Source organism: Danio aesculapii, chromosome 14 (genome assembly GCF_903798145.1).
Source record: "Danio aesculapii chromosome 14, fDanAes4.1, whole genome shotgun sequence".
Taxonomy (NCBI): Eukaryota; Metazoa; Chordata; class Actinopteri; order Cypriniformes; family Danionidae; genus Danio; species Danio aesculapii.
Window position 1 is genome coordinate 329,287 of NC_079448.1, and position 11,670 is coordinate 340,956.

At 38.9% G+C, this 11,670-nt stretch overlaps 1 protein-coding gene across 2 annotated transcripts in view; it reads right to left on the bottom strand.

Annotated features, from left to right (window-relative positions):
- The window catches only part of LOC130241125 (cytokine-dependent hematopoietic cell linker), a 14,500-nt gene extending 3,049 nt beyond the window's left edge, over positions 1-11,451 (bottom strand). Inside the window, exons 1-11 of one of the 2 annotated variants that reach the window (XM_056472854.1) lie at positions 11,294-11,451; positions 9,950-10,033; positions 6,975-7,015; positions 5,338-5,392; positions 4,682-4,734; positions 4,173-4,218; positions 3,929-3,991; positions 3,671-3,705; positions 2,934-2,953; positions 2,684-2,848; positions 166-190 (exon numbers count right to left, since the gene is read on the bottom strand). In XM_056472854.1, coding sequence (XP_056328829.1) covers positions 166-190; positions 2,684-2,848; positions 2,934-2,953; positions 3,671-3,705; positions 3,929-3,991; positions 4,173-4,218; positions 4,682-4,734; positions 5,338-5,392; positions 6,975-6,980 — 468 coding nt within the window. In that variant the 5' untranslated portion in view covers positions 6,981-7,015; positions 9,950-10,033; positions 11,294-11,451. The remainder of the gene's footprint in view (positions 1-165; positions 191-2,683; positions 2,849-2,933; positions 2,954-3,670; positions 3,706-3,928; positions 3,992-4,172; positions 4,219-4,681; positions 4,735-5,337; positions 5,393-6,974; positions 7,016-9,949; positions 10,034-11,293) is intronic. The other variant, XM_056472853.1, reaches the window with a different exon arrangement.
- Positions 11,452-11,670: the final 219 nt, after the last annotated feature.

An 11,670-nucleotide genomic window follows, 5' to 3' on the forward strand; every position in this document is an offset into this window, starting at 1 on the left:
ACTTCATAATTATTAGTGTTGTATTATTATCAATGATCAATACTACAGTCAACATGAGGTAAATATTAAAGCAGCACTAGACTGACTTAGTTTTATTTGACTGCACACAACAAAGCTTATTAACGAATCTGAGTTGACTATATATAAATATATAAATGAGCTTACGTTCTCTTGTCCACTCCGACTTGATCTGAAAAATAAAAACATTAAATCAGACAGTTCACAAGTCCACCAACAGACAAGAAAACAGGTCATGTGATCAAATAACTGGACTACGTCAATCAGTAAAGTAGCCCAGGCACACATGGTCTAGTACACTAGTGTTAACCCTCAGGGGTCTGAGGTGTTTTTGGGGCCCCTGAGATGTTTTGACATGCCCTGACGTTTGTGCTTATTTCAGCTGTTTATTACAGAGTTCTGGCCAACATGTTTTTATTGTATTCAGCACAAACTGTGCTACAATAATATGAGAAATATTGATGTGCATGATTGCATGCTTTAGGAAAAATAATTATGCATGGTTAGTAAGTTTTGGAGGAAAGTGTAGCTGAAAAAAGGGAAATAAACACAGTGAATGTGCCTGAACGACTTTTAAACAACCAGTCTTACAGACTAGCATACTTCCCAGTTAAGTGAACATTATTCTGTTCTGTCATTCAAAGAAAACAGTACAATAATACACAGTTTGCTAAGATAGTTTTGGCTGATCTCAGCTCAGTGCATGAGTGACAATGGTCATGAATAAATCACACCTGGAGAGACAAGAGACACTCTCCCACGCCCCCATCAAGTGCACTGTGAAGCAATGTCCATCTGCAAAAGCTAGCCCAAACTGAATGCTTGTTGTATTACCTGCTGTGTGACTATGTAAACATATATGGGTAAACAATATACAGTGCATATATAAGAACCCCCCTCACAAATCTCTCTATTAACTTCACAGGTTTAACAGGAAGCTCTACAATATTCTATTAGTGCATATACATTAGATTAGTCAATACTGAAGCCAAATCTGGAGCTTATCTAACTAAATAACTTACAATAACGCTCCATTAACTAGCACAGCCACATTTATATGTTGTAGAAACTTAATAAATACAAATTTAATAAAGAGGAAAAATCAAGAGAAGCAAAAATATGAAGAATTGAGCTGAAATGTTGTAGGTTGTCATTTATTTTTGCAATATTTTGCTTGAATTTAATTGTATTCTCTTTCCATTTCTCAATATGTTTGATGACTAAAATATTACTGTAATAAATATATCTGTTTAATAAATCTGTTCTGGTTAAATGCACCAAAATACACTGCCTATATTCACTGACAGATGGAGGAAATAATCATTCTCAACATGGGCTGAACTCAATTATGCTATGCAAATATGAGTTCTGTATGTGTACATGTACAGCATGCACAAAAGCTATATATTTAAAATGGTATAAACCTGTTTGCTAAACTGTTGTAATAAAAACTCTCTTGTGCATTAATCCAGCATTTAATAATCATTTCTGAATGACTCTGAGACACTGAAGAAGTGTAATGACAAAAGCTTTAAACACAAGAATAAATAATCATTTAAACATGAAAAACAATTAATTTAGATCAAAATAAAATATGAAGACCTTTAATAAATACAGTAAATACCCGATGATGATCGCGTGACCTTTCCAGCGCGCTGTGTTTGTTTGTGGGCAGCTATCTCATTGTTTGTAATAATGGCGGACACAGGAAGAGCCGGCGTGATGCGCGCTCTGGCGGGAGAATTCTATGGATTACCTACACTGAAAACAATTATTGAAAGATGATTCCTTGGATTTACTTAATTTTTTTGATGTTAAGTGGCTGTAAACAATTTATTTGGGCTGAATTTAAACAAACAAATTAAGTTGAACAATGCTCAATTTCATTTATTTGTTTAAATTCAACACAAATAATTTGTTTGCAACAGTTTTGCATGCAACACTTTATTCAGTGACAACATTTGTTTTCAAAATGAGTTGTAAAGTGTACTTTCCAAGCTTTGTGCAGGTCTGTCTGTCATGAATGAATGTATTCAAAGGGCGCGCATCTCACGTGGACTCGTGGGCGTGGTCTCATTATAAATAATGAGCTCAGACTGAAACTAGACATGGTGTTGGTTTAGTACTGATTAATTTATCAAACAATGTTTGTTTTCAACATTTCAACACTCGCTGCATTTAAAAGTACACACTTCAAGCTGTAGATATATCATCACCTTATTAAATGACAACTTATTTACATTATGGGATGTTTTTATGAGTTGTTTACATTTTAAGACTTTTTATTTAAAATATATATATATATTACACTCATACTGTTTGCTATAAGGAATGCAAAAACTTTGAAGCTCATTATCTTAAAATCATTCAGAATTCATTCAGTGTGTTTAATCTTTGCTGAGTTTCAGCCCATTTTACTGACGCGTTTCTAAAAACAGTTTGAGAAGACGCCTCAAAACACGTATACTCGGTCCTCGACCTCTGAGGGTTAAGTCATTCAGCACAGTAGCCCAGGCACTAGTGTTAAATCAGTATTATACTGAACCTCTCAGATTATTGTCATGTAAGAGCTGCACTAACCAGCAGAACCAGGCATGATGAGATTATTAACTGTAATAACCAGTGCCAGTTATATGTGCATATTTGCAGTATGTGGGTGTCTCACTGTGTCCATTCAGGTCTGTGTTTAGTTCTGGTTTGCGGTTCTGGTGCTGGTCTGGTTGGAGGAGAATCATCAAACTGGTGAGGGTGGTTTGGGTGCTCAGTGATGATCTTCACTGGTGGAGTCGGTGGTAAACTCAGGTGATCTCTAGGTTTAGTTTTCACTGCCCTGTAAAACAGAAACACAGACACTTCAGAACACATCCATTACAGCATTACGGATGATGATCTTGTTCATAAGTGAGCTGATTTACCTCGGTGGAGATGCACAGGCCTGCAAGGACAGAGATGTATATATATGAGCATCATATAAAACAACACAAGCTAGCTCGGGACATTTAAAGAGGTTTAACTTCATTATCTTAATTTTGCCTTAATAAATCCGCGTGTAAGAGCCGTTATTACCTGATTCTGTTGGTAAAAAGGTGTTTTTATGGGTAAATTGGTTCATTAATGCTTCAATCTACAGTTTTGCACATGGAGAATCAATAGCTGATTCAGATGGTCCATAATCAATGACTGACTATTGTTAATTCATAACCTGACATCAAACGTATGAATAAATCCAGTGATGGTTGAGCACTTCACATTATTATTCTCCATATATTCATATACTGTGACTGATCTAATGTTATCTTCCAGCTGTTCAGGATGACTAAAGCTCAAACTAACTTCAGACAGAGCTGCAGTTCCTCCTGCAGAATCATGACCTGTTCATTCATTTAGATGTATATTAGTGTTAATATTACTCAAGGGAAACACTCTAGTATTTCTCCACTTATGATTTCTGTAACTGAGACAGATTTGGTAATAATTGCACACTAGACTGTTTTATAACAGCAAAAACATTGGATTAAAATATAATTAGACTTTCTTTACATTTTTTTCCACTAAATAATATGAATAATATATTAATATTAACACTGAACTGTGATCTGGATCTGTTTATTAATATATCTATTATCAGAAATCCTGATTAAAGAGACCTTACCCTGTCAGCAGATCCCATGAACTCCAATCGGCCATCTGCAGACACACACACACACACACACACACACACACACACACACACACACACACACACACACACACAACTACAGTATGTGTTTGTTTTTTTAACATCCATCAGCCGTTCAGCTCAGTACACACACACACACACACACGCACACACACACACACACACACACACACACACACACACACACACACACACACACACACACACAAACACACACACACACAGCTGTACCTGATGAACTCTTCGGCAGTCTCCCAGGTTTGAGGTCTCGGTTGATGGCTGGTCCTTTACGTTCTGAGAGGGGAAATCAGACAAGCGTCTCTCATGTTATATGAAATTCCTCAAATCCAACATTACAGCTGTAAATAAAACATGTCTGTAACTGCAGCTCTTCATCTTACAGCTCAGAGTATCCCACACACACCTGAAACACCTGAGCTATTATAGTGAGAAACATTGATATAAGAATAAAGACCTGGCAGAACACGCAGAGGACGAGGAGGAGGAGGAGCCACAGCATCCTGAAAACACACACACACACACACACACACACATATCTGAAACAACAACACACACATACATACAAACACATATACACATATCTGATACAATACACACACTCGTATCTGAAACAACAACACAGACACACACACATCTTATATAATACACAAATTTTACAAAACACACACATATGCACACTCATATATGATACAACACACTCACTCTCTCACTCACACTCACATCTAATAAAACACACAGACACACACACTTAAATCTGATAAAACACACACACACACGCACACATACACACTCAGATCTAATAAAAGTTCAATTTCAGAAAAACACACGCACACACACACACATCTAATAAGACACACACATCTAATAAACCATGCACTAACACATTTAATACAATACACACATTTAACAGAGCACACACACATGCACAAACATCTCATAACACACACACACACTGACACTTACTGCTGTGCGGATGCGACTTTTAGGGGCCCGTTCAGCAGGGCTGCTCTCTGTAACTAACACACACACACACACACACATAGGTCACTCATCTTTAGATCCTGTATTTCTCTTTGGTGTGTGTGTGTGTGTGTGTGTGTGTGTGTGAACAGGTGTAAAGCGGCTGATGCGCATGCGGGACCCTCAGAGGACAGTCAGCAGATCATGTTTGATCATACTCTATTCAGCTCATACACTGAGACCTGCTGCAGAATCAACATCACTCAACAACATTCATGAACACACTCCTGATGTGTGTTTGAGCTGCACTGATGGATCTCACACACTAGATGGAGACACGACACCACACACACTCCTCACATTCTGAACTCAGACAGGTCTGGATATTTATCTCTGTGTGTTTAAGAGAGAGAGAGAGAGAGAGAGAGAGAGAGAGAGAGAGAGAGAGAGAGAGAGAGAGAGAGAGAGAGAGAGAGAGAGAGAGAGAGAGAGAGAGAGAGAGAGAGAGAGAGAGAGAGAGAGAGAGAGAGAGAGAGAGAGAGAGAGAGAGAGAGAGAGAGAGAGAGAGAGAGAGAGAGAGAGAGAGTGTGTGTGTTTGTTCTGGGTTTGATTGTCTGACAGTGGATGCTGATGTGTGATTGGTCATTTCATGTACAAACCTTCACACAGGTGTGCGTGCACATATCTGTCCCGATCTCTTCTGTACCTGCCATCCTGAGAAACCACACACACACACCTGATCAGTGAAACACACACACACACACACACACAAACATGCAGACATTTAGACACTCACATACACTCACTAGCCACTTTATTAGGTACATCTTACTAGTGCCAGGTTGGACCCCCCATTTGCCTTCAGAACCACCTTAATCCTTCGTGTCAGAGATTCAACAAAAGCTACTGGAAATATTCCTCAGAGATTTTGCTCCATATTGACATGATAGCATCACACAGTTGCTGCAGATTTGTCGGCTGCACATCCATGATGCCAATCTCCCGTTCCACCACATCCCAAAGGTGCTCTATTGGATTGAGCTCTGGTGACTGTGGAGGCCATTTGAGTACAGTGAACTCATTGTCATGTTCAGTCTGAGATGATTGGAGCTTTATGACATGGTGCGTTATCCTGCTGGAAGTAGCCATCAGAAGATGGAGACACTGTGCTCATAAAGGGATGGACATGGTCAGCAACAATACTCAGGTAGGCTGTGGTGTTGACACCATGCTCAATTGGTACTAATGGACCCAAAGAAAATCTCCCCCACACCATTACACCACCACCAGCAGCCTGAACCGCTGATACAAGGCAGGATGGATCCATGCTTTCATGTTGTTGAGGCCAAATTGTGAGCCGAGCATCCGAATGTGTCAGCAGAAATGGAGACTCATCAGACCAGGCAATGTTTCTTCAATCTTCTATTGTCCAGTTTTGGTGAGCCTGTGTGAATTGTAGCCTCAGTTTCCTGTTCTTAGCTGACAGGAGCGGCACCCGGTGTGGTCTTCTGCTGCTGTAGCCCATCCGCCTCAAGGTTGGACGTGTTGTGTGTTCAGAGATGTTCTTCTGCAGACCTCGGTTGTAACGAGTGCTTATTTGAGTTACTGTTGCCTTTCTATCAGCTGGAACCAGTCTGGCCATTCTCCTCTGACCTCTGGCATCAACAAGGCATTTGCGCCCACAGAACTGCCGCTCACTGGAGATTTCCTCTTTGTCGGACCATTCTCTGTAAACCCTAGAGATGGTTGTGCGTGAAAATCCCAGTAGATCAGCAGTTTCTGAAATACTCAGATCAGCCCGTCTGGCAGCAACAACCATGCCACGTTCAGCGTCACTTAAATCCCCTTTCTTCCCCATTCTGATGCTCGCTTTGACCTGCAGCAGATCCTCTTGACCATGTCTACATGCCTAAATGCAGTGAGTTGCTGCCATGTGATTGGCTGATTAGAAATGTGCGTTAACAAGCAGTTGGACAGGTGTACCTAATAAAGTGGCCAGTGAGTGTACATGCACATAAACACACACACACACACTTTTACACAACAGACACATAAATACATATGAGCATGCACACACATACACACAAAAAGACAGACACATACAAATGTGCACACACACACACACCAACACTCACTCACATAAGCACACACACATACATATACGGTACATATATACACACGCACACAAAAACACACACACATGCACAAAGATTCACACACACAAATGTATGCACAACACACGCACACGCACAAACACACACTTTGAAGAATAACAGCAGATGTGATGAACACTCACCATCATTACAGAAGACACATCATTATAGACACAATCTGCTCCTGCCAACACACACACACACACACACACACACACACACACACACACACACACACACACACACACACACACTAGGTGTTTTTGTCTTGTGCTTCACATGTATTTCTCATCCTTTTCTCTGCATCTAAATGAACTGTGTTTCTCCTTAACCCTAGCGTGATATTGTGCTTGTGTTACTGTAAAACTCTTCATTATTCCTCAACACAAGGCTTTACATTATCCTCATCTAGGAAATGCTTCTTGACTTATGTGTTGATATTTGGAGCAGAACCGAGACACACACACACCGCAGTAATGGAGTCCTGTTGGGCAGCGCTGCTCTGAACAGCAGCTGATCTACAGGTTATTCTGCTGTTTCTCCTGTACAGATCATCAGTCAGATCTGCTGCTGTGGATCCTCAGTGTTTCTGCTGTACATCAGGTCTACACTACAGTTAATTATAGTGTCAGTCTCTGTGTGGTTTCCTGCTGTTTCCTGTTTTTCAGGAGTATCAGACACTTCTGAGAACTTCAGCTTAATATCAGAGCATTAATTCACACTGTGACACATAAATACAGAGCGCATCAGACACAGTGATGGTGTGACAGAGCTCAACGTTTCCGGCTTCATATATGAGGGGTGCGCGGTGCGAGAAATTCATCATTAATAAACACGCATGAATAAACTACCATATATATATATATATATAGCACAAAAACTGCTTTTTTAACTCAGTTTTATTTTTGTTTCTAATCCAAACATCTGAAAATTCTTAAAATCAGTCAGCATTTTCTAGACAAGTAATAAATATTGTGTAGTTTTCATCATTAATGAGTCAAAATGAACTGAGTTTTACTTTAAAACAAGCAGAATAATCTGACAATGGAGGAAGCAGAATAATTTAGTTTTTCCTTTAGACATAAGATTATTCATGATTGGCAGATTATTTTGCCCCACAACAGATCAATTACTGTAGTTGTCGTGTTACCATAGCAACTGTAAAATCATCACAACAGATCAATTACTGTAGTTGTTGTGTTACCATAGCTACTGTAGAATCACCACAGCAGATCAATTACTGTAGTTGTCGTGTTACCATAGCAACTGTAAAATCATCACAACAGATCAATTACTGTAGTTGTTGTGTTACCATAGCAACTGTAGAATCACCACAACATCAATTACTGTAGTTGTCATGTTACCATAGCAACTGTAGAATCACCACAACAGATCAATTACTGTAGTTGTTGTGTTACCATAGCAACTGTAGAATCACCACAACAGATCAATTACTGTAGTTGTTGTGTTACCATAGCAACTGTAGAATCACCACAACAGATCAATTACTGTAGTTGTCATGTTACCATAGCAACTGTAGAATCACCACAACAGATCAATTACTGTAGTTGTCATGTTACCATAGCAACTGTAGAATCACCACAACAGATCAATTACTGTAGTTGTTGTTACCATAGCAACTGTAAAATCGTCACAACAGATCAATTAATTCAATTCAATTCAACAAACACTGATGCTTGCTGTCAAACGGTACATTATTTAAGGACATTAGTTCTGACACAATTAGTTTATATTTATTTGTTGGTCAGTTATCTACTAGACAAAAAAAGAACAAATAACATCTGAGGTGAAGTGCTTCAAAACAAGTCCACTTCAGTGCCAAAACACCAACTGGACTGTCAAATAAAATAATAACCCAGCCTAAATTAAATGAAAGTGAAATATTGACAGTTTCAGAGAAGTTATTCAGCTGTTTTCACTGTTAATCAATAAAATGATCTATAGCGCCAGTCAATTACAATTGAACTTCTAACAGGCGTTTACAAACTATCCGCAGCAGTACGTGTTCTCATATTACCTCGGAAGAACAAACTCTGTTGGAGGTGTGAGAGAACTCAGAAACTGGTTGTGAGATTGGAGATGTCTGCTTATTTGTGCCAGTCTGTCAGATACATTATTAAAACACATTGAGTGGGTTAGCGGATCCACATGAGGAGGCTGCGCAGCTGCAGCTGGATTCATATTGTCCGATCAAAGAGACACAGGCTGGGCCTGGAGTTCCCCCAGCTCAGGTGTTGATAAGACTGCGGTCATGTGGGGGATCAATATTTGTCTCATTAGTTTTAGACCGTTTGGCAAATGTCTCGATTAAGTTTAGCTGTTTTAGCTGTTCTTTTACCTTGTTTTAAACAATAGTTATCTGAATGGTCATTTCAGGTATGCACATACGGCTGCCTGCACCACTGGGTTAAATTGAGTAAACTCACTGTGGACCACACACCGCTTGGATATCGATGTCATGTAAAATAAAGCTTACATTTAAAAATCTCCAAACATTTCTCTAAATTATTCTGATAAAAAATCAAATGAAAAAGCTTCAGCTTTAATTAGATACACATCTGCTCTGTTTTAATGGCTGTAACAGTATGAGCTGTTTGGCAGAGAAAAAATGGACTCGGGCCAAAGATTTTGATAAGCTGTTGGACACGGGCAGGGCTGCAGCCTGTGCGTCTCAGACCAGGGCTTAGATTTAAGGTCTGTGCAGGGCTCTATGTGTTACCAAAGTAACTGTAGAATCACCACAACAGATCAATTCAGGTACTTTTCCTGAAATAACAGGACGGTGTTTTACCATCAATTTCTAATGCAGGTGAACAACACCTGGAGATCAGCAGGACCTTCCCCAACCAAAAATCAGACTTCTGTACCTGATATTATATATTTCAATAGCTCATTTCACAGAGTAATACCAGCAAATATCTGTAAAATCAGCATAACACACAGACTAGTGTATATATATATATATTAGAACAGGTTCTGTTCACACATCATCTCTAAACGGGAATTGACTGCTAATTTCGTATATGTGAAAAGGCTAATATTTGCTCACTAGTTGCTGAAATATGCATCAGCAGGAAGTCAAATAAGGTCTGATTACCTGGAAAAGAGGAACAGAAAGCAGACGGTTTACTGTCCACCGGTGTGCCCAAGATTATTAAGGAGATGTCAAATCAGCTGAGAGCTGAGAATTACACAGAGTAATCTGAATCAAAATATGATTTACTGATGAATATCCCGTGATGAGGGAATTTCAGCTGTTTTAAATATGAGCATGAGGAAAGCTGGATTCTGATGATTCTGATGGTTATTTTTAAATAATCACACAGCGAAAGCAGTTCCGGCAGGTTTAGAGTGCATTATAGAGAAATAAGTCTGTAAGATAAGAGAAAATGAGCTGCAGTTTATTATAAGGTTTATGTAGCATAAAATACCACACCAATACACACAATATAGCTCTGCACACAGTTACACATGTGCAGAAAAGGCTTTTCAAGGTTAAAAGTTATTGGAAGAAAGATCAAGATCCCATAATGCAATTCAAAAGCAGAAATAAATGAGGAGAAAATAAAAAAATGATCAGAAAATACAGAAAACTGTGGAAAATATGGTCAATTATTTACAGTTCGGCATTATTTATTACAATTTTCTGCTCTTTTACAGACTTATTTCTATAGATATTATTTATATTCATTATATTACTATTTTAAAAGGTTAAAATGTCAATAAAGTCACTCTGTTAACCTGTTCATCATCAGCAGTGGACAGAGCAGAATGAAGAAATATGGCCAGTGTTCATCATCAAGAGATGTTGTTACAGCGCACATTAATGATCATATTTATGAAATCCAGCAAGATGAGGGTGTTGTTAATCTTCATGTGTTTTCAATCTGAGTTCATTAATATAAAGCTGGAACTAACTGTATTGTTCATCAGTTTTTATCTCCGTTTGTTCAGATGCTGAATCTACACTGTGGAGGAATACACAGTTTTGCGTAAAGGTCTTTTTAAAATTAATATATTGTAATCTTGAATGACTTTTAATAAGAAATAAAACTGAACTAAAGCTGTACTGATCGCTATTTATTAGAGAAAGTAATGTGCTATATTATTCTTGTGTATTTCTTCTCCGTCTCGGCGGGCTTAACGGGATCGTTCACACTAAAATGAAAACATACTCACTATTGACTCCCCATCAAGAGTTTCTTTCTTCTGTTGGACATTAAAGAAGATATTTTGAAGAATGTTGAAAACCTGTAATTATTGACTTGTACAGTATTTGTATTCCCTATTATGGACATCCCTCAGCATTCCTCAAAACATCTTCTTTAAACAGTAAACAGAGAGTAAATGTTCATGTGTTTGTGTTAATATGAGTGAACTGTTCCACTGTAGGTACAGTAGAGCGAGCAGAGCGGATCTGAACGACTGGAAAACAGCTTACCTTCATCTGCTGAACAGCGGGAGACAACCACCGAGCTCCAGTGTGTGTGTGTGTGTGTGTGTGTGTGTGTGTGGTGACGCCCCCCTCAGCGAACTGTCACTCACTTCCTGTGTGTGATGAACATCAGTCGTCCTCTGATGATGATCATCATCAAACACACAAACACACACAACATACAAACACACACAACATACACACACACACACACACTCAAAAAACCCTGCAGGAAGTGATCATTTCCTTTTGATCTATTTCCAAAACACACACACACACACACACACACACACCGTGCAGCTGAATTTCTGAAAGTGACTCTCATCTATTTTCAGATGTGGTGTGTGTGTGTGTGTGTGTGTGTGTGTGTGTGTGTGTGTGTG